The 23,008-nt window shown below is 51.5% G+C and overlaps 2 protein-coding genes across 3 annotated transcripts in view; one reads left to right on the top strand and one right to left on the bottom strand.

Annotated features, from left to right (window-relative positions):
* The window catches only part of JPT2 (Jupiter microtubule associated homolog 2), a 179,718-nt gene that overhangs the window by 51,203 nt on the left and 105,507 nt on the right, over window positions 1-23,008 (top strand). The gene's annotated exons all lie outside the window — the stretch shown is intronic.
* Window positions 1-23,008, bottom strand: part of IFT140 (intraflagellar transport 140) — a 107,375-nt gene that overhangs the window by 67,383 nt on the left and 16,984 nt on the right. For both annotated transcript variants that reach the window (XM_050774167.1, XM_050774168.1), the window contains exons 7-14: window positions 20,564-20,739; window positions 19,234-19,325; window positions 18,180-18,286; window positions 17,054-17,199; window positions 15,149-15,352; window positions 13,903-13,975; window positions 11,174-11,265; window positions 141-268 (exon numbers count right to left, since the gene is read on the bottom strand). In XM_050774167.1, coding sequence (XP_050630124.1) covers window positions 141-268; window positions 11,174-11,265; window positions 13,903-13,975; window positions 15,149-15,352; window positions 17,054-17,199; window positions 18,180-18,286; window positions 19,234-19,325; window positions 20,564-20,739 — 1,018 coding nt within the window. The remainder of the gene's footprint in view (window positions 1-140; window positions 269-11,173; window positions 11,266-13,902; window positions 13,976-15,148; window positions 15,353-17,053; window positions 17,200-18,179; window positions 18,287-19,233; window positions 19,326-20,563; window positions 20,740-23,008) is intronic.

Below are 23,008 nucleotides of genomic sequence, written 5' to 3'. Positions count from 1 at the left end.
ATTCCAGAGCACGAGTGGCATGTCGGTGTTGAAATGGGCACCTACGGAGTCTTTTGGCTCCTAACTCACTTTCTACCTATCACACTGTCTCCTGACTGATTAAAAACATGTTCCCACTTCTATTTGAAAAAAAAATTTACCTTCGGGAAAGATCAAAGCTTTTAAAGTGAGCCAAGTCTGTCCCTACAACCAGGAAATTCCCACAGACGTCCAAGAAGCATGGGTTCCCCTCAGTCTCCGAGAAAAGGAGGAGTTGTTTGACTGTCCCCTGAGGAAAGAAAGGAACAAGAAATGGATATATTTCATGTTTGTTACTGAACATTGTGCACAGATAACCTTGTACACTCCACTCACGCACTCACTCAGTGTTTACTGATGGCTCCGAGTGTGCGCAGCACTCTGCTAGATGGTAGTGCTGCAGGGGAAGGATGGGCCCTGTCCTCGGGAGAGTTCTGGTGCCTACAGTCTAGAGGGGAACACAGACAGCAGAGCGGCTGACAAACAAATATACATGTAATCTCAGCTGAGTGAGTGCCATGTAGGTAAAGAATGGGATCTTAGGAAAGTGCCAGGCATGGAGAGAGGGCGAATACCATCCACTGGGGAGTTCTGCAGGGCCCTGTCTGTGGAGGCGTCATGTGAAAGCCCCAGGAATACTTCTTATGTTGTGTCATGTGAGTGGTTACCCTGGGGTGAGGAGGTGGGTGAGAGGAAGGATGCTAGTTACATCCTGGGAACGTCCCGCCTGGGAAAAGCCCCTGCGCTGTACACTTAGGCACGACGCACCCACTCTTTCTGAGTACACACTCAGTGAATATTTCTTTTTTTTTTTTTTTTTTTTGAGACGGAGTCTCGCTCTGTCGCCCAGGCTGGAGTGCAGTGGCCGGATCTCAGCTCACTGCAAGCTCCGCCTCCCGGGTTCACGCCATTCTCCTGCCTCAGCCTCCCGAGTAGCTGGGACTACAGGCGCCCGTCACCGCGCCCGGCTAGTTTTTTGTATTTTTTAGTAGAGACGGGGTTTCACCGTGTTAGCCAGGATAGTCTCGATCTCCTGACCTCGTGATCCACCCGTCTCGGCCTCCCAAAGTGCTGGGATTACAGGCTTGAGCCACCGCGCCCGGCCCTCAGTGAATATTTCAGTGAAATGTTTAAGAAGTCAACCAGGTGGGCAGAGGCCACAGGGGCGTTCCAGGAGGCTGAGGGGAAGAGTGAGATTTCGTTCTAAGTGAAACTGGAAGACTGCAGGGTTTTGAGCTGGGAAGTGATTTCGTATCATTTATATTTTCAAAGAATCACCTTGGCCTTTCCAGCACATTTGAAAGCACGCCCCACAGTCGGCACGTTAGAAACACGCCCCACAGTCGGCACGTTACAAACACGCCCCACAGGCTGGGTGTGGTGGCTCAAACCTGTAATCCCAGCATCATGAGGTCAGGAGATCGAGACCATCGGGGCTAACACAGTGAAACCCCGTCTCTACTAAAAATACAAAAAATTAGCCGGGCGTGGTGGCGGGCGCCTGTAGTCCCAGCTACTTGGGAGGCTGAGGCAGAAGAATGGCATGAACCTGGGAGGCGGAGCTTGCAGTGAGTGGAGACTGTGCCACTGCACTCCAGCCTGGGTGACAGAGCCAGACTCCATCTCAAAAAAAAAAAAAAAAAAGAAAGCATATGCTCCACAGTCATGCTGGAGCAGACCTCATGCTTTGTGGTACGTCTTTTAGGGACTAAACCTTAGTTCTCTGAGTTTTAAAGCGAAGCTCTTAGCTCAATTCAACCAATGCCCAGTGAATGCCTACACCCTGCCCCGGGGTGCTCCACGCGAGTCAGATGCGAATGGCTGAATGCATCCTGGGGCCAAGACAGGCAGCAGGGAAGGCACAGATCTAGTGCATGGGAGCTGCACAGAGTCTGAGTGGCAAGGCAGGCTGGAAGGTGGGCAGAGCTGCAGGAGAACTTAGTGGGCACGGAACTCTCAACAAAGACTCCAAAAGCCAGTAAAGGGGCCTGCACAGCGTGTTTAGGAAACTGAGGGTGAGGGATGGATGGCTGGAGTCAGGGAGGGAATATTCCACGCTGAGGAGGCTCACTTCATTTTGATGTATCCAGTGGGAGCCTAATAAATGCTTATTGAATGAGCAAGTGGCTGCTTGAACACAGGATAAAAAAGAGAGCAGGGAGGCTGGGCACGGTGGCTCACGCCTGTAATCCCAGCACTTTGGGAGGCCGAGGTGGGTGGATCACCTGAGGTCAGGAGTTTGAGACCAGCCTGACCAACATGGAGAAACTCTATCTCTACTAAAAATACAAAATTAGCCAGGCGTGGTAGCGCATGCCTGTAATCTCAGCCACTTGGGAGGCTGAGGCAGGAGAATCACTAGAACCTGGGAGGCGGAGGTTGCTGTGAGCAGAGATCACGCCATTGCAAACCAGCCTGGGCCACAAGAGCGAAACTCCATCTCAAAAAAAAAAAAAAAAAAAAGAGAGCAGGGGGAGTGGACTAGCTGATGGGGCCAGGGCTGACACTATTAACGATGACAGAGGGCACTGGAGGCTCCTTGGTGAGCTCACTTCCTGCCCGCCCCTTACCTGCTGGGCCCTGGGTTCAGATCTGAGCTCACCTCTTTTACATTCTTCAGCTAACATCTCTATGTCAATAAGTTCCCAACTCCCAAAGTACTGGCTGGCTTCAGGGCACTGACCCAGCTTCTGACCTCCAGAGCTTGTATTTCCAACTGTCTCTTGGATACCCCAAGGGCTCTCCAAGGCACCTGGAACTGGCATCCTGCCCTGCCCCCTATTCCAGCTCTGCCTCTGGAGTTCCTGTCTTAAAGGTGCCACAACAAACCCAATCTCCCAGGTTAGAAAAGTCAGAACATCCTCAGTTCTCCACTCTCTGTAGTCACCCACCATGCAACTGGTCACCCCCCTCATAACACCCATGGTGCCGCTCTACTCCAGCTCTGTCGGTGGCCACTGCCTGGGGCCAGGCCGAGCTGCTCTCCTGCAGTGTCTCCCACAGCCTCACTCTTCTCCACCCTTAACCTCGGTTCCCCACTACGCTGGCACAGAAGTTACTTTCTAGTGAGAAAATGACGCAAAGTCAAGAAAATAAGACAAAATTGGGGAAACGAAAGAACTTATCAGAGGAAGGTAAGTCCTTTTCAGGGATCAGGCCCCCAGAGACCTCAAATGAGGCAGCAGCCATGCCCTGCTCTCCCCATGAGCTGTGTTCATCTCTGGAAACTGCCTGCTGCCGCCACAGGTAGCTGAGAACTAACTTAACAAGCTGCCGCAGACAATAACCGCACCAGTGCTCAGCTCACTGCTGCCAATCAACGGTATTTCCATCAACCAAAGAGGATTCCCAATCAACAGCCTGACATCAGCCTGTGCCCACTCCCTCTTCTTGGCCTTTATTTTGTTTTTGGTTTTTTTTTTTTTTTTTTTTTTTTTTGGGAGGGGGGACGGAGTCTCGCTCTGTCACCCAGACTGGAGTGCAGAGGCGCAATCTCGGCTCACTGCAAGCTCCGCCTCCTGGGTTTACGTCATTCTCCTGCCACAGCCTCCCAAGTAGCTGGGACTACAGGCGCCCGCCAGCACACCCGGCTAATTTTTTGTATTTTTAGTAGAGACGGGGTTTCACCGTGTTAGCCAGGGTGGTCTCGATATTCTGACCTCGTGATCCTCCCGCCTCGGCCTCCCAAAGTGCTGGGATTACAGGCGTGAGCCACTGCGCCCGGCCTTCTTGGCCTTTAAAAACCTGCCTGGAACAAAGGTCACATGGAGCCCAGACCCAGTGTTCCTTGGGGCTGAGTTTTCTGGGCAACTGCCCTTATCCTGGCTCAGGTAGACTACTTACTTACTTACTTATTTTTGAGACAGGGTCTCACTCTGTTGCCCAGGCTGGAGTGTAGTTGTACAATCACAGCTCACTACAACCTCAACCTCCCCAGGCTCAGGTAATCATCCCACCTAAGCCTCTGAAGTAGCTGGGACCATAGGTTTGCCACCATGCCTGGCTAATATTTTTGTATTTTTTTGTAGAGACGAGGTCTCACTATGTTGCCCAGGCTGGTCTGGAACTCCTGGGCTCAAGCAATCCTCCCACCTGGGCCTCCCAAAGTGCTGGGATTACCGTCATGAGCCACCATGCCCGGCCAAGTAGACTGTTTAAATCACAAAGTGCTGGGATTACCGTCATGAGCCACCGTGCCCGGCCAAGTAGACTGTTTAAATCACATTTTGTGCTTCAGCCTCTTTCTTTTTAGTCAACAAAATGTACCCTATCACTCCTGGCTTCAACCCCACCTGCCTTCAGGGTGAGGGTCCAGGTGACCAGCCCTCCTGCCTCCCTTCCCACCTCCCACCACCACTGGTCCCACATACCACCCCCTTCCATGGCACTTGGCCTTTGCATGGGAGGCCCCTCGGGTCCTCTGTGGGGCAGACGTGACTCCCTGAAACACACACAGGGCTGGGGCCCTGAAGTTCTGGCCTAGGAAGCTGTCCTTTTTTTTTTTTTGAGACAGAGTCTCGCTCTGTCGCCCAGGCTGGAGTGCAGTGGCCGGATCTCAGCTCACTGCAAGCTCTGCCTCCCGGGTTTACGCCATTCTCCTGCCTCAGCCTCCCGAGTAGCTGGGACTACAGGTGCCCGCCACCTCGCCCGGCTAGTTTTTTTGTATTTTTTAGTGGAGACGGGGTTTCACCGTGTTAGCCAGGATGGTCTCGATCTCCTGACCTCGTGATCCTCCCGTCTTGGCCTCCCAAAGTGCTGGGATTACAGGCTTGAGCCACCGCGCCCGGCCGGAAGCTGTCCTTTTAAGGACTGGAAGTTCCTAAGTGTCTGCAGTCACTGCATCCCTGACACAAACACTCACAGCAGCCATGCATCTATGTCCTGAGGAGGGATAGTGTCCTGGAAGGACATGCTGGGTGTCCAACAAGGGTCGTGAGGGATCACTAACCCACCCTTACTCATGCCAGCACCACCTTACTAGTTACAACTGACACGTATTCCTTTTGTAACTTAATAATTAATGGCCATCCATGATGGTTCACACCTGTAATCCCAACACTTCAGGAGGCTGACGCAGGAGGGTCACTTGAGCTCAGTTCAAGGACAGCCTGGGCAACATAGTGAGACCCCATGTCTACAAAAACATAATAATAATAATAACAACAACAAAATTAGCCAGGCATGGTGATTGGCACCTGTGGTCCCAGCTACTTGGGAGGTTGAGGCAGGAAGATGAATTGAGCCCAGGGGTGTGAGGCTGCAAGCGAGCTATGATGGCACCACTGCACTCTAGCCTGGGCAACAGGATGAGATCTTACCTATAAAAAAATAAATAAAAACGAAAATAAAAAATTAGCCAGGCATGGTGGCGCACACCTGTGGTCCCATGCTCAGGAGGCTGAGGTGGGAGGATCGCTTGAGCCCAGGAGGTCAAGATTGCAGTGAGCTATGATTGTCACTGCAATGCAGCCTGGGCAACAAAGTGAGACCCTATTTCTGAAAAGAAAAGAAACGAAAAGGAAAGAAAAGAAAAAATTAACAGAGAAATAAAAGGACCCAACTCCATGGCAGCTGTTGTTAGGCATTTTCCCAACTCTCAGTGGGCCCACTGTTATTTCCCATCATGCCACTGGTGTTCTCCCAGCAGGCCATTCACCCTTTCCCATCATGCCAGTGGCCTCTCCCAGCAGGCCATTCACCCTTTTCCCATCATGCCACTGGCCCTCTCACTGGCTTTCTCCCAGCAGGCCATTCACCCTTTCCCATCATGCCATTGGCCCTTTCCCCGCAAGCCACTGGTGTCCGCACAGCCCCACGTCTGGAGGTCTTTTCTTGGCAAACACAGGTCTTGAATAACACAGGTCTGATTTTCAAGGGTCCACTTACATGCACTTTTTTTTTTTCTTCAATAAAGATATTTAAAGGCCAGGCGTGGTGGCTCGCGCCTGTAATCCCAGCACTTTGGGAGGCCGAGGTGGGTGGATCACCTGAGGTCAGGAGTTTGAGACCAGTCTGACCAATATGGTGAAACCTCATCTCGACTAAAAATACAAAAATTAGCGAGGTGTGGTGGCGCATGACTGTAATCTCAGCTACTCGGGAGGCTGAGACAGGAGAACTGCTTGAACCTAAGCGGTAGAGGTTGCAGTGAGCCGAGATCATGCCACTGCACTCCAGTCTAGGTAACACATCGAGACTCTGTCTTAAAATAAATAATTTTAAAAAAAGGGCCGGGCACTGTGGCTCACGCCTGTAATCCCAGCACTTTGGGAGGCCGAGGCGGGTGGATCATGAGGTCAGGAGATCGAGACCATCCTGGCTAACACGGTGAAACCCCATCTCTACTAAAAAAATACAAAAAATTAGCAGGTGTGGTGGCGGGCACCTATAGTCCCAGCTACTCAGGAGGCTGAGGCTGGAGAATGGCGTGAAGCCGGGAGGCGGAGCTTGCAGTGAGCCGAGATCGCGCCACTGGACTCCAGCCTGGGCAACAGAGTGAGACTCCATCTCAAACAATAACAAAAAGATATTTAACATTTTTTTGGAGATTTGTAACAATTTGAGAAAACTCAGACAAACCATGTAGCCTAGAAAGAAAAAAAATTAACAGATATGTCATGAATGCATAAAATATAGGTAGATACTCGTCTTTTATCAGTCACGTCCATGAAGCATACACAAATCTGCACACACTTCCAGAGGTGGCACCCTGTGCAGCTGTGCGAAGTGTAAACCAACAGAAAGATGCGGTATGCAACCACAGCAATCACAACCACACGCAGGGAACTGTGGCCCACATTGTGCTACTCTAGTCATTTCACAGCTGCCTCCTCTTCCCACTGTGCTGAATTTCACTCAAGTGTTGCGAGGATCCCCTTAAAATGTTGTGCAGTGCTAATCACCTCTGAGTGGGCAGCTCCTCTCTCCAGTAAAATGCACATCACAGTAAAAAGTGACCTCTCACAGTTCTAGAGGATTTTTCATGTGTTTCATGCAATACTGTAAACACCGATTAACCCCAGGGAGACCCATGTGAAATGCCACTAGTGATGCTGGAAGTGCTCCCAAGAAGCAAGGGAAAGCCGTGACATTACAAGAGAATGTAGAATTGCTTGATACGGACAATAGATTCAGGTCTGCAGATGTGGACGCCACCTGTGGATGCCACCATTTCAGAAAGATGATTCATCCTATAGACTTAGGGTATCGATAAACACAGAATAGTACTGTGAATGTATTTGTCTTCCTCATGATTTCTTAGTAACATTTTCTTTCCTCCAGCTTACTTTACTGTAGAATACAGTATGTAATACATAGAACATATGAAATAGGTGTTAGTCGACTGTTCATGTTATTGGTAAGGCTTCCAGTCAATGGCAGGCTGCGAGTACTGAAGTTCTGGGGGAGTCAACAGTTACATGTGGATTTTCAGCTGCTCAGGTGGTTGCCACCCCCACGCCTGCATTGCTCAAGGGTCGTCTTTGCAGCTGCCCCTCATCTGTCCTTAAGAACACAGCCTTGCCAGGCGTGGTGGCTCAGGCCTGTAATCCCAGCACTTTGGGAGGCTGAGGGGGGTGGATCACCTGAGGTCAGGAGTTCAAGACTAGGCTGATCAACATGGTGAAACCCCGTCTCTATCAAAAATACAAAAAACTAGCTGGGCATGGTGGTGGGCACCTGTAATCCCAGCTACTAGGGAGGTTGAGGCAGGAGAATTGCATGAGCCTCAGAGGCAGAGGTTGCGGTGAGCTGAGATCGTGCCATTGCACTCCAGCCTGGGCAAAAAGAGCAAAACTCCAACTTAAAAAAAAAAAGCCTTGCTCTACCTCCCTTTACATCCACAACAGATGCGCACATGCAACGGGAGGAGTCAGAGGGGCATAGGTAAAAAGATGGAGGGGTGGGCAGGGATGGCAGTGACAAAGGTGTGCTTGCTCTGGGCTTGGGATGCCCAGAAGGCTCTCGACTACTCCCTTCCAGCTTTACTGCCTCCCCTCGGACCCAATAGGCTGCAGGAAAACATGTGGTGTCGGCATCTCCCTCTGTCCGTACTTCTCTCCCAGCTGGCACCGCAGCCATGTGGCTTCTCCCCACATCTTCCCTCCACATGATTCAGACAGAAGTCCCCCACAGAGGGGCCCACCCGCTTCCATCTTCTCCTTGGCACTTATTGCTGACTTGTCTCCCGTCTGGATGCCAATGAGAATCGACAATCCATGATGGGAGCACACGAGCACCACGTGAAGTACAAGGACAGGAATGTGGCCGCCCCAGGCAATTAGACGCTGGGTCCCAAGAAGGAACCTGGAGATGGATAAAAATCACACAGGTAGCTAAAATCAGGCTCGTGACAAAAGCTCTCAACCTGGCCACAGAACCTTGCTGCACACGGTGGGCTGAACGGTGCCCTTCCCAAAGATATGTCCACTCAGAACTGTAGCCCCAGATGCTTGCAGGGCTGAGTCAGGAGGATCACTTGAGCCAGGAGTTCGAGTCCGGCCTGGGCAGCACAGTGAGATCCTGTCCCTTAAAAAAAAAAAAAAAGATATGGCCGGGCGCGGTGGCTCACGCCTGTAATCCCAGCACTTTGTGAGGCAAAGACGGGCAGATCATGAGGTCAGGAGTTCAAGACCAGCCTGGCCAATATGGTGAAACCCCGTCTCTACTAAAAAGAAATACAAAAATTAGCTGGGCGTTAGCTGGGTGCCTGTAATACCAGCTACTTGGGAGGCTGAGGCAAAAGAATCGCTTGAACCCTGGAGGCGGAGGTTGCAGTGAGCCGAGATCACGCCACTGCACTCCAGCCTGGGTGATAGAGCAAGATTTTGTCTCAAAAAAAAAAAAAAAAAAGATATGTCTATTTGGAATGTGTGAATATGAACTTATTTGGAAAATGGGTATTTGCAGTTAAGGATCTTGAGATGAGATCATTCTGGTTCAGGATGAGAGCTAAATCCAGTGATAAGTACATAAGATAAGACATAAGACACAGAAGAGAAGACACAGACGCGGGGAAGGCAGCCACATGAGGACAGCGCAGAGGCTGGAGCAAGGCATTCACAGAGGATCCTTCAACAATGCAGGGCTGTGAGGGGCCAACCACCTTGCCGTCGAAAATCCTCATGACACTTTTTTTTTTTTGAGACAAGGTCTTGCTCCATTGCCCAGGCTGGAGTACAGTGGTGCAATCATAGCTCACCGAAGCCTGGACTGCCCAGGCTCAAGCCACCCTCCTGCCTCAGTCTCCTGAGTAGCTGGCACTACAGGCGTGCACCACCACACCTGGCCAATTTTTTTTGTTGTTCTTTAAGAGATGGGTTTCAATATGTGGCCCAGGCTTGTCTCAAATCCCTGGGTTCAAGTGGTCCTCCCACCTTGGCCTCCCCAAAGTGCTCAGATTACAGATGTGAGTCACTGCACTCGGCCTTTATATAACTTTTACTTCCCCAAAACATAAGGACTAACAGCCTGCTGTTGACAAGACTTTGCAACAATGTAAGCAGTTGATTGACACATATGTATATGTTCTATGTATTATATACTGTTTCTCACAATAAAGTCACCTAGAGAAAGGAAAATGTTATTAAGAAAATAGTAAGGAAGGGAAAATATGTTTACTATTTATGAGTGGAAGTGGGTCATTATCGAGCTCTTCATCCTCATCATCTTCACACTGAACAGGCAGAGGAGTTGTTGATCTTGGTGTCTCGGGGTGGCAGGGTCAGAAGAAATCTGCATCTAAGTGGCCCCTGCAGTTCAGACCTTGTGGTTCAAGGTCAAGTGCACAAGCCAAGGAACAGCGAAGCCCGCCAGCGCCACCTCATGCTGGAAGAGGCAGGGCAGGTTCTCCCTCAGAGCCTCCGGAAGGCATCAGACCGGACAGCACCTGGATGGCAGACTTCTGGCTTCCAGAACTGTGACAGAATAAATGTCTGTGCCAGAAGCCCCTCGGTTTGTGGTAATTTGTTCAGGCAGCCACAGGAAATCAACACACCGTGTCTGCCCCCAGGTTCTAGCCAGTGTGTGGGATGCAGACAGGGCAGTGGGTGCCTGACTCTACTCAGAAGGGAACCTCTTGGCCAGGTGCGGTGGCTCACGCCTGTAATCCCAGCACTTTGGGAGGCTGAGGCGGGTGGATCACAAGGTCAGGAGTTCGAGATCAGCCTGGCCAACATGGTGAAACCCCATTTCTACTAAAAATACAAAATTAGCCGGGTGTGGTGGCACACACCTGTAGTTCCAGCTACTCAGGAGTCTGAGGCAGGAGAATTGCTTGTACCTGAGAGGCGGAGGTTACAGTGAGCCAAGATCAAGTCACTGCACTCCAGCCTGGGAGTCAGAGTGAGGCTCCATCTCAAAAAAAAAAAAAAAAAAAAAGGGAACCTCTTAGAGGTCGCCCTGGCCCTCCCACAAGACACATGCAGGGGACAGCCTGGTTAAGGACATTATGTCCTTAACTGAACTGGAGCCACCCAGCCAGCTGCTGGGGTGTACATTAAGCCCTGCAAGGATTTATTTTCTTTTCATAGCCCCATGTACTCGAAGTCCTGCAAAGTCATCCTTTTCACAGGCAAAAGGCCCTTGCCCTGTCTCCCGATTTCTGAAGTGACAGCCATACATTGAACAGCTGTCCCAGGATTCATTTTCACCATCAAGCACTTGACACGGGAAATCCAATCTAGCAAGGTGATATGGTTTGGCTCCGTGTCCCCATGCAAATCTCACGATGAATTTTATCTCCTGTGTTGGAGGTGGGGCCTGGGGGGAGGTAACCTGGATCAGGGGGGTGGTTTCTCACTATCCCTAGTGCTGTTTTGTGATAGAGATCTGACGAGATCTGGCTGTTCAGTGTGTGGCCCCTCCCGCTTCGCCCTCTCGTCCTCCTGCTCCGGTTGTGCAGGAGGCACTGCTTCCCCTTGGCCTCCCACCACGACTGTAAGTTTCCCGAGCCCCTGGGCCTGCTTCCTGTAGAGCCTGTAGGAATGGGAGTCAACAAAGCCTCTGTTCTGTATAAATTACCCATCTCAGGTAGTTCTTTACACAGTGTGAGAACGGACTAATAAACTAGGTGAAATCAATAAACAGGCTTCGGCTCAATTGAGAGGAAGGATTTCAAACTCTGCTCTGGTTTTCTTGCCGTGGAGCAGCAACTTACCTGCCAGGTTCGCACTTGAACTCGGTTTGACTCCACCGTATAAACGCTTTCTTCATGCATTGCTAACACGGGCGTCTCACATAAGAAGGTCCCTAAAATGAAAGACGAACATCAGGAAGGAGGCCGCTCATCCGCCAGACTTGCCCGGAGTTTCAGGAGCATTCCCACACATGATCCCCAATTAATCTCGGTCTCACCACAGCTTCATAGGGGTGTGCTATCTGCACCTCACAGATGAAGAAAATGAGGCTCTGAGGCACAGGGAACTGTCCACGGCCACGGCCGCGGCCACAGCTAGCAGTGGCAGCGTGTGCAGGCCCTGGGCTGACGTGGAGACTCCATGCCGGGCTCTGGGCTCCCTGCCCTGCACCCCTCCCATCTGGCAGCTCGCGCTCCCAGCAGCACAGCATCTACGACAACACACCCATTTAAGCAAGTGTTTGCTCATTTTAGGTGGAACTTTGGTGGCCACAAGCCCTGGTTCCTGGACCTAACTATTAGGGTTGCTGCAAAAGTGGTTTTTGCCATTAACCACAATTACTTTTGCACCAACATAATAGATAAGAATCTAGAGGCCGGGCGCTGTGGCTCACACCTATAATCCCAGCACTTTGGGAGGCTGAAGCAGGTGGATCACTTGAGGCCAGGAATTTGAGACCAGCCTGGCCAACCTCATGAAATGCTATCTCTACTAAAAATACAAAAATTGGCCAGGTGTTGTGGTGCATGCCTGCAATCCCACCTACTTGGGAGGCTGAGGCATGAGAATTGCTTGAGCCCAGAAGGCAGAGGCTGCAGTGAGCCACCATCACACCACTGCACTCCAGCCTGGGTGACAGAGCAAGACTCTTGTCTCAAAAAAAATCTAGTTAGGGAGATGATAATATACACAAAACAGAAAATATCCCAGCACCTGCTGTGTTGGTCCTACTGGAGGAAATAAGAAGTTCACCCTTGCTCCTAGGGAGTCTACAGAGGAGAGGAGATGTGAAGTGTCAGTACAATTCGGGATAGAGTGTGAAAAATGTTATGAGAGAACTTTAGGCAACAAAGTGTTACGGAGAAAAGATCTAAGGGAGAGGCGGAAACTAGTGAAGGACGTGCCTGGAGAGGCGGGGATGTTCAAACAAACGAGGGGGCAACCACCCTGGGAATGGCATGACACGAGGCCTCCTGTGTGGGCAGGCGGCTGAGGGGCAGGGTTGGTGAAGGTGATAACTGTGGAAGGCGAGGAGCTGAGGAGCACATCCTGATGGCTGGGCCACTGCAGTGGGCTGGGAAACGTTCCCTGAAGACGTCAGGTCCTGCTCCCTGGCACCTGTGAATATTACTTTATATGGCAGAAGACGGAAAGGTCTTGGGATGGGGAGATTATACTGGGTTATCCAGGTGGGCCCTAAATATAGTCACCAGTGTCCCTGTAAGAGGGCGGGAGGCAGATTTCAGACCAGAGGCAATGTGACCACACAGACAGAGACGGGAGGTTTGTGACCACAAGCCGAAGACTGCTGGCAGCCACCGAAGCTAAAACAGGTTCTCCCCTGGGACTGCAGAGGAAGCGTGGCCCTGCTGCCTGGGACTGCAGAGGAAGCGTGGCCCTGCTGCCTGGGACTGCAGAGGAAGCGTGGCCCTGCTGCCTGGGACTGCAGAGGAAGCGTGGCCCTGCTGCCTGGGACTGCAGAGGAAGCGTGGCCCTGCTGCCTGGGACTGCAGAGGAAGCGTGGCCCTGCTGCCTGGGACTGCAGAGGAAGCGTGGCCCTGCTGCCTGGGACTGCAGAGGAAGCGTGGCCCTGCTGCCTGGGACTGCAGAGGAAGCGTGGCCCTGCTGCCTGGGACTGCAGAGGAAGCGTGGCCCTGCTGACGCGGTCACTTCTGCCCAGTGAAACTGATTTGGGACCTCTGGCCTCCAGAACCACGGGAGAATACATTTCTCACATCTCCGTTTTCTGAAGCCACCAAGTTTGTGGTCCTTTGCTACAGCCATCCCAGGAAACTCCCATAGACATGCTTAAGAGAGCAGGAAGAAAACAATGGCCAAGGCTGGACACAGTGGCTCACGCCTGTAATCCCAGTACTTTGGGAGGCTGAGGTGGGCAAATCACCTGAGGTCAGGAGTTCAAGACCAGCCTGGCCAACATGGTGGAACCCTGTCTCTACTGAGATATAAAAATTAGCCTGGCGTGGTGGCGCACGCCTGTAATCCCGGCTACTGGGGAGGCTGAGGCAGGAGAATTGCTTGAGTCTGGGAGGCAGAGGCTGCAGTAAGATGAGATCACGCCACTGCCCTCCAGCCTGGGCGACGACGGCCAAACTAACTGCAGAGAGCTGGAGAGACCCTGGGGACCTGGAAGGGTGTTTGAGATTAATGGAGCATCTCTGAGGAGCCACCTTGAAGTTTCAGGCAGAGGCTGGCCTTGGGTCAAGACACCACGGGTCTCACGGCTGTGCATGGTCTGGAAACACTTCAGAAGGTGGGAGGCAGCCACCCCCTCCCTGGAAGGAACCCACAAAAGCATTGTGGCTGTTTACGCCCACACAGCAGGCCCCAGGATGCACGGACAACACGGGGCCAGAGCTGCAGCCCTGGCTCTGGAAATGCGGGCACAGGCACGAGGGTCTCCCCAGCCCCTATGCCAGTCCTCAACTGCACCACAGTGGCCCTCTCAGTAGGCAGGGAGAAAATAAAGCCAGGTAGTGGGAGTGCCTCTGTTGGGGTGAAAAGAACCCACCTGCACTCCGCATCACAGCTCCAGAAAGTTCGAAGATCGCCACCTGCCTTCCGTTCCAGACTGCGACAGCATCCTGAAAAGAATCGTGGACATTCAAGGCAAAGGGCAGGAAAAGTGAGGTGCAGACTGCACACCCCACGGTGCACTTCCAAAGCCTCCTTCTCCTCCTCTAAACATTTCCGAACGCTGCTGCTCCATCACCCTAAGACTATGAGATCACTGGGTCCTCTGTGAACATGGGTTAAGGCTGTTTTCTGCGTTATATAAAATATCCCTGGGTTTTATTATGATTATTTTCTTTTTTTTTTTTTTTTTACTTAAGGTATGGGGAATGGCAAAGAAAGCATCCCTCTCTTTCCTTTATTTACTTTTTAAATTTATTTATTTATTTATTTATTTATTTATTTTTTGAGACAGAGTCTCGTTCTGTTGCCCAGGCTGGAGTGCAGTGGCCGGATCTCAGCTCACTGCAAGCTCCGCCTCCCGGGTTCACGCCATTCTCCTGCCTCAGCCTCCCGAGTAGCTGGGACTACAGGCGCCCGCCACCTCGCCCGGCTAGTTTTTTTTTTTGTATTTTTAGTAGAGATGGGGTTTCACCATGTTAGCCAGGATGGTCTCAATCTCCTAACCTCGTGATCCACCTGCCTCGGCCTCCCAAAGTGCTGGGATTACAGGCTTGAGCCACCGCGCCTGGCCTATTTTTTTTTTTAATTTATAAGGGTAGATGGCAGGTGTATATATTTGTATTATTATTTTCCTTTTTTTGAGACAGGGTCTCACTCTGTCACCCAGGCTGGAGTGCAGTGGCACGATCTCGGCTCACAGCAAGTTCCACCTCCTAGCTTCAAGCAATGCTCCTGCCTCAGCCTCCTGAGTAGCTGGGACCACAGGTGCCCACCACCACGCCCAGCTAATTTTTGTAGTTTTATTAGAGACGGAGGAGTTTCAGCATATTGGCCAGGCTGGTCTCGAACTCCTGACCTCAAGTGATCTGCCTACCTCAGCCTCCCAAAGTGCTGGGATTACAGGCATGAGCCACCACGCCCAGCCTATATTTTCATTATGATTTTCTTCATGAATATGATGTACATAGATATCCAGGAAATAAGAGAATCTAGGATGGAACTGAGAGTGGCCTAACCTACCATCTGGGACCCTTGCTGCCCTGAACTACCTGGCAATGGGGCAGTTCTTTTCTCTGTGTTGAAGACCCCTCCTCCGACCCGCGGGTCCCCTCGGCAGTCACCTTAGTGGCAAACACCCCACTGATGTGCATATCGGTGCGCAGGCTGTGCGCTACCCCCGTGGACAGGAAGCACACATTCAGCAGGCTCGGGGAGACCTGCACGGCGGCCACTTGCTGGTGGAAGTGTGACGACATGGCCTGCTCGCTGAGGATGGCCACGGAGATGACGTTGTTCACTGCCAGCAGGTTCTTCCTGGAACCCCACTTCATTTCCAGGTTGCAAGAGAAAGAACCAGATGTGCGAAAAGAGCAGGAGAAAGATGCAGTCAGGAGAACGCTTATACACATGAGAACTCAGAAACCATTTCTTAGCACCATTGTTCTGGACTTAAAAAATGATCTCAAAAAATGTTTTATAAAGGTAAAGTGTGTGCTGTGTAGAAAGACTTTAAGATACTGATGCTCGGGCCGGGAATGGTGGCTCAAGCCTGTAATCCCAGCACTTTGGGAGGCCAAGGCAGGCGGATCATGAGGTCAGGAGATCGAGATCATCCTGGCTAACATGGTAAAACCCCGTCTCTACTAAAAATACAAAAAGTTAGCCGAGGGTGGTGGCGGGCACCTGTAGTCTCAGCTACTTAGGAGGCTGAGGTGGAAGAATGGCGTGAACCTGGGAGGCAGAGCTTGCAGTGAGCCGAGACTGCGCGACTGCAGTCCAGCCTGGGCAACACAGCGAGACTCCGTCTCAAAAATAAATAAATAAATAAATAAATAAATAAAAGATACTGATGCTCAAGAGTTCTGATTGGACAGGCAGCACTTGTATGTCTGTTCTGATGGGAAAAGCGTCTTCTAGAGTTCTTCTGAGTGTGACTCACTCTTCTGAGTGTGACATAGGGATGTTTATATTTTTTATAAACAAACAGGAAGTTTATACAATGGATTAAATTATCTAGCTTTCCTCTGCTGATGCGAAATGTTGGTTTCATAATTTTATATTAAACTTCTAAATCTATCTAAAAAAAATAAAGAGCCATGCAAAATAGGAAAGTATAAATTCCATATAGGAAAAAACCCAGACATCAGAAACTGCTATGAAAGGGCCCAGATGTTGGACTTAGCAAAGACTTCAAAGTAGCCACCAGAAACCCGCTGAAGGAACTGAAGGAAACCATGCCTAGTGAAGTGAAGGAAGGTATAATGACAGTGTCTCATCAGGTAGAGAATGGGAACAGAGAGAAATCATAAGAAAGAACCAAATGCTGAAGAGAAACTAAAACAACCTCACACAAAAACTTGTACACAAGTGTTCATAACAGCATTATTCAAATATCCATCAACTGATGAACGGAGAAAGAAAATGTGGTCTGTCCACAGCAGAGAATGTAATTCAGCCATGAAAAGGAGCAAAGTATTGACACAGGCTACAATCTGGAGGGGCTACCACGCCCGGATAATGTTTTGTATTTTTTTTTTTTTTTTTTTTTGAGTCGGAGTCTCGCTCTGTCGCCCAGGCTGGAGTGCAGTGGCTGGATCTCAGCTCACTGCAAGCTCCGTCTCCTGGGTCTACGCCATTCTCCTGCCTCAGCCTCCCGAGTAGCTGGGACTACAGGCGCCCGCCACCTCGCCCGGCTAGTTTTTTGTATTTTTTTTGGTAGAGACGGGGTTTCACCGTGTTAGCCAGGCTGGTCTCGATCTCCTGACCTCGTGATCCGCCCGTCTCGGCCTCCCAAAGTGCTGGGATTACAGGCTTGAGCCACCGCGCCCGGCCAATGTTTTGTATTTTTTAGTGGAGACAGGGTTTCACCGTGTTAGCCAGGGTGGTCTCGATCTCCTGACCTCATCATCCACCCGCCTCAGCCTCCCAAAGTGCTGGGATTACAGGTGTGAGCCACCGCGCCTGGCCACGGCCTCCACTTTCATGCAGCAGAAAATGAGTGCACCAAACACCCTTGTAGGCTGTACCTGGATTTGCGTGATGTTTCCTTGGAGCTCGGTAGGGGTCTGAAGGGCCCACCTGTCCTTGCCCTCTGCCCCGGGGCTGCCCAGGAAGCCTGGTACTTTTCTCCACATGGCTACTCGCCCTCTGTCGGTACCAGCGGCCAGAAGACCTACAGGTAGAAACAAACTGCATGTGAACAGAGTTAAAAAAAGGAACTAAAACAGCAACAAGCTCTGTTCTCTGACCCCCTTCTTCAAAGCATCAGTCCTCGCCCAGCCCAGTGCCTCTTCACCTCATCCCTGGCTGCGTCCTTCTGTTTAGGTCCTTGCCACCCTGACCTCACAGTGCTGGTGCGGGGGTGGTGGGGGATCTTCCTGCCCAGGTCCTTGCCACCCTGACCTCACAGTGCTGGTGCGGGGGTGGTGGGGAACGCTGCCCTCCCAGCTTTCCTAGAGGCCAGTCGGTCTGGCTTGGGTCTGCCCTGTGCTCAGCACTCAGCAGGCACTAGAGACACAGCTCTGGCTCACCTCCTAGTCTCCTGTGCTCTGGATGTGCATATGCACACATACACACATGTGCATGCACACACACACTTGCACACACACTTCCTGCACTGTCTTTCCTGTGACATTTCAGGAGAGAAAAGAGATAATTGAGCATGGAATTGGTGTGCCATGCTTTTTAGACGGGGTCACGCTCTGTCACCCAGACTGGAGTGCACTGGCACTATCTTAGCTCTCTGCAGCCTCAACCTCCCAGGTTCAAGCAATCCTCCCACCTCAGCCTCCTGAGTAGATGGGACCACCACTGTACACCACCACAGCTGGCTAATTTTTGTATTGTTTGTGGAGACAGGGGTCTCACTATGTAGCTCAGGCTGGTCTCGAACTCCTGGGCTCAAGTGATCCTCCCTCCTCAGCTTCCCAAAGTGCTGGGATGCAGGTTGTCACGCTTCTGATCAAACCCCTTGGCCTTCGTGTGGGACCACAAAGCTCTGCTGTTGCTTGCTTGCCCGACTATTTGATGGCTGTGAGTTATCGAGTTACCATTGTTTAAGTAGCCTCCACATTTCACTAGAATTATTTTGCAGCCCAAGCACAATGCTTGTGGTTGGTTCTGTTTCTCTCGTGCCAGGCCAGGAAGCCTCACCTTTGACTTGACAGTAACAAACACAGTTTATATTCTCTCCTTTCTCAAAGCCAAACTTCTCGTCTGGACTCAGTATATAATTCTCTCCTCGTTCTATATCCCAGAATCTACAACAGAAGAGAGTAAGCCCCATGGAGGGCCTGTGTTAGTGGTGTTTCCCTCTGAAGGGTTTTTGAACCTGTGGAGCAAAATTAAAAGTCAGGAAAAAGACAGAGTTCATCAGACTCCTGATATGAAAACGAACACTATTATTACACTTAGGACATTTTATGTCCTGTTTATAATCAAAGAAAGCAGTTGCCGATAGAAGATGGTTTGTACATGGCAGGAGGTCACCACGAGACACAGGAACTGCAACCCCACGCAGAGCACGAGACGGCCCCGGAGAGCACACGGAGCTAACACAGCAGGCAGCAGAGAGACCAGAACGACCGATTCTAGTTATGCCACACTCCGAAAAACCAGGCAAAGAGATTCCACGGGCAGACACCAGGGCAGGGTCACCTGGAGGCAAGGGGAGCCCCAAGGGAGCGCAGTGGAGTGGGCAGGGACTCCTGCGGTCCCTCAATGCTTAGCTCCTCAGTCTGGGAGCTGGTGAATGGGTATGTCCAGTGTGTGAGCAGTCAGCATCATATGTGCAATTTTTTCTTTTTTTTTTTTTGAGACGGAGTCTCATTCTGTCTCCCGGGCTGGAGTGCAGTGGTGCGATCTCGGCTCACTGCAAGCTCCGCTTCCCGGGTTTACACCATTCTCCTGCCTCAGCCTCCCGAGTAGCTGGAACTACAGGCACCCGCCACCATGCCTGGCTAATTTTTCGTATTTTTTAGTAGAGACGGGGTTTCACCGTGTTAGCCAGGACGGTCTTGAGCTCCTGACCTTGTGATCTGCCTACCTCGGCCTCCCAAAGTGCTGGGATTACAGGCGTGAGCCATCACGCCCGGCCCCATATGTGCATTTTACAGTATATATGCTACATTCCAACACAAAGCCGACTTAGAAGAGCCTGTTCCTCAGAGAACTCTCAAAAAGGGCCACTGGAAAGGCAGACTCTCACCTGAGGGCAGTCTCCCCGACGGCCATCACGAGAAGGCTGCCTTCAATCAAAGCGATGTCTGCGCGGCGGCCGGTTTTCCCACTCAGCTTGACCTGTGTAAGGAAAGGCACTGTGCTTGCCGAGACGGCCTGTCCCGGCTTCAGGATCCTGAAGTCTCTGGTCCACAGTGACTCCATGGAGACTCACCAAGCGGGGCAAATGCGGGGACAAATGATGGAGACTCTGCAAGGTGGCTTTGGGTTTTGAGATGTATGGACTGAAGCAAACCACTACTCTCACACATTAAATAACGGCTACTGAGTGCATAGCGTGGGCAGGTGGCCATCGGTGGACACGCTCTGGAATGATCATGAGGTTGAGCTGGTGCTCCCTGTTCATCCAACCACACACTCTGGGCAGGCCTATCATCCCTGTTGTGCAGAGAACAAACCTGGCCAGGGCCCACCAGCCAGTGAGGAGCTGAGCAGGGTATTTAAAGCCAGGCCTATGGACTGAACTGCATGCCTCAAGCTCGTATGTGGGAGCCCAACCCCCAGTGCAACTGTATTTGCCTTCAGGAGGTACTTAAGGTTAATGAGACCATGAGGTGGGTGAGCCCTGGCCTGACAGGGCTGTGGCCGTGGAAGGAGACACCAGAGCTGGTGTTCACTTTCCCTGCCAGCCCTGTGAGGACACTGGGAAGAGGCCTCTGCAGGCTGCTTGGCATGGGACATCACAGCCTCCGGAACTGTGACAAATGTCTGTTGTCACGTCACGCAGTCTGTGGTAGGTTGTTACGGTGGCCCAAGCTGGCCCCTGTGACAAGGTCCCCGTGACCAGTGCCTGTGTCCTCATCTGCCCTTACAGGGTGTGTAAAGGACCGAATGAATGCTGACTGAAGAAAAGTCAGCTCTGTCATCTGCAAGAGCATCTTTAGGGAAAGTTCAGTGGCCTCCAAGGAGCAAGGATTCCTGTGGAATAAATCAGCGGGAAGATGGGGATATGGTCGCCTGCCTGCTGAGTTCTGCAGGTGGAACGAGAGGCTGTGTGACTCTCTTACTTGCGCCCCAGGTCATGAGGGGTGCAGCTTGCGGGTGGGCCCAGGCTGTCTCCCATCAGGTCCCACATCCACCTAGAGAAGCAGGAAAATCTCCATCTCTTTTGTTTCCTTCACCTATCAACTGAATGTGGTATGATAAATAATGACATCGCTAGCTACGTTAGCCGCCCTAACACAGATGATAGGCTTTTATTCAGTCTTGCTATCCAAAAGAAAAAGGACCGTCAACGAGGCCTGAGAGAAACTGGCCCAAGCTCCCCAGCGTGAGCCCCCAAGCCCACTCCCACTCACCTTCATCACTTCTTCTGCTTCGCCCTCAGGAGGCACTGTGTACAGGGACAGTCGGAGGTTCTCCGTGACTACCACCAGTGCCTCCCTCTTCTCCATGTAGAACAGCATCTGAATCGCACTGTCTGCGGACACCACCTGAGTGGTCTTGCCCTTCTCATCCACATAGTGCACTGTCCCTGGGGGCAAACATGGGGTCACTACACGAGGAGGCCCTGGTTTATCCGCTTCCATGACCCTCACCGGCAGCCATTTCTATCAACTTAAGGACATTTTCAAAACAAAGCATCTTCAGTATAAGAACTTAAAAATGGGCCAGGCACAGTGGCTCATGCCTGTAATCCCAGCACTTTGGGAGGCCGAGGCTGGTAGATCACCTGAGGTCAGGATTTCAAGACCAGCCTGGCCAACGTAGTGAAATCCTGTCTGTACTAAAAATACAAAAACTAGCTAGGCAGACGTAGTGGCGTGTGCCTGTAATCCCAGCTACACGGGAGACCTAGGAACGGGTATTACTTGAATCCTGGAGGTGGAGGTTGCAGTGAGCCGAGGTCATGCCACGGCACTCCAGGCTGGGTGACAGAGTGAGACTCTATCTCAAAAAAAAAAAAAAAAAAAAAAAAAAAGAACTTAAAAATGAAGCATGTGACCTGACCTTGCAGGTTGCAACCTCCACTTCATGGGTTCAGCTTGGCCTCAAGCTGTCTCTACTGATCCCTTCTCTGCCCCTGGCTTGGTGGGTTTCATGTCCACACTGCTGACCCTGCAGATCTGGCAGCCTCGGAGCTCTGTGTCCATCTCATACCCTCCACACGCTGAGGCCCTAAATGACAAGCTCTCTCTGTGGCCTCCGCTCCTTGACCCTTCTGCCCCGGGTGTCACTGCTGTGCCATCTGCCTCCTGCCAGGCTCTCTCTGGACCACCCTCTGTCAACCTCCACAAGCTGCTCCTGGTCTAGGCTACAGACTCGACTGTACCCAGCCTGGAATCCCCTCCTCCTGCCCTGCCTGAGCCTGCTCCAGCGCTGGCCAGCCACTCTGTCTGAAGGCCCTGTGTGAGCCTGGGGACTCGGGCTCACTTTGGCTGCTCTGCAGGAGACTCCTCTGGGCGCCTTCTCACCTGTCCCTCCCTTCTCATCTTTTCCCCACGGACAACGAGTTCTTATTTTTATTATTAATTCTTTTCTCAAGAGACAGGTTCTCACTGTGTGAGCCAGGCTGGAGTAAAGTGACATGATCATAGCCCACTGCAGCCTCAACCTCCTGGGCTCAAGTGATCCTCCCAACGAGGCCTCCCAAGTGACTGAGGCCACAGGCACGCACCACCACACCCAGCACAAGTTCTCATCCAACTGAAGAGTTCAAGTTTATCTAGAGGTGAATTGGGACACCAACTAGTATTTAATAAGTGCATAGTATATGGCAGGCTCAGTTCTAAGCATCTTTATCTACCCAGGTGATAACTGGGTAGACACCAGTATTATCCCCATTTTCCACAAAAGGACATGAGGCACAGCGAAGAACTCACCCCCAAAGCCTTCAGCTCCTGGACAACGGGCAGAAATTCGCAGCCCACGTGCTGCCAGAGCCGGGCTCCTCCCTGGCACACACCCCCTCCTCCAGGTGACCAGTGCTTCTTCCTTGTGGGCCTCATCCCTACACCCCCTTCTCATTAGCCTTCCTGGGGGGGCCTATCCTGGCATGCCCTCTCCTTGCCATCTCATGGTGCTGTGCCCACTCGGATGTCCCCACTGGGATCTTCTCAATGTCCCCCCTCCATTAGCTCTATCCCTTCACCTTCTAAAATGAAAGATTTCCCTTATTTAAAAATTATAAAAACCACACAGCCCCATCTGTTCTCATCTGCTCTCTTCTTCCTGTCAAGATCTGGCTGCTTGCTGAAACCGACAGCAAAAGCCTCCTTTCTCCTGAGACCCGGCAACCTCTGTGTGGCTCTCATCTCCTCAGCCACGCCAGCAACAGACACACCTGGGCCAGCGTCACATGGCTGTAAGAGATGCACTTTTTCTTTTAACTTCATATTGCATTTATTCCGGCCTTGGCTAGGCAGCCTGTCCCCCTCGTACAGTGAGGAAGAGCAGGCTGAACACCAGACACACGGTGCCCAGCGCTGACCTCCCCATGAAGGCTGGCCAAGTGCTGTAGGCTGGAGTGAAACCCCTGTCCTGCTCACACCTCATTCCTACACCCTAGCCAAGTACCTGGCATACAATAGGTGCTTGATAATTACATAGACTGAACACCAGGGGTGCCACCAAAGAATCTTTCCAAAACTGTCCCTGGTGCCATGCAGTCAGCCTGTAACTGCTGATTAAAAGCCTCCTCATGAAAACCCTTCAAACACAAGCAAAGCTCAACTTATCGATAAGAACAAAGTGAGGGCAACATTTCAACACTGGATGGATGGCTGAGAGACCGGCTGTGACTC

This window comes from Macaca thibetana, chromosome 20 (genome assembly GCF_024542745.1).
Source record: "Macaca thibetana thibetana isolate TM-01 chromosome 20, ASM2454274v1, whole genome shotgun sequence".
Taxonomy (NCBI): domain Eukaryota; kingdom Metazoa; phylum Chordata; class Mammalia; order Primates; family Cercopithecidae; genus Macaca; species Macaca thibetana.
This window is presented reverse-complemented; position numbering and strand designations above follow the sequence as displayed.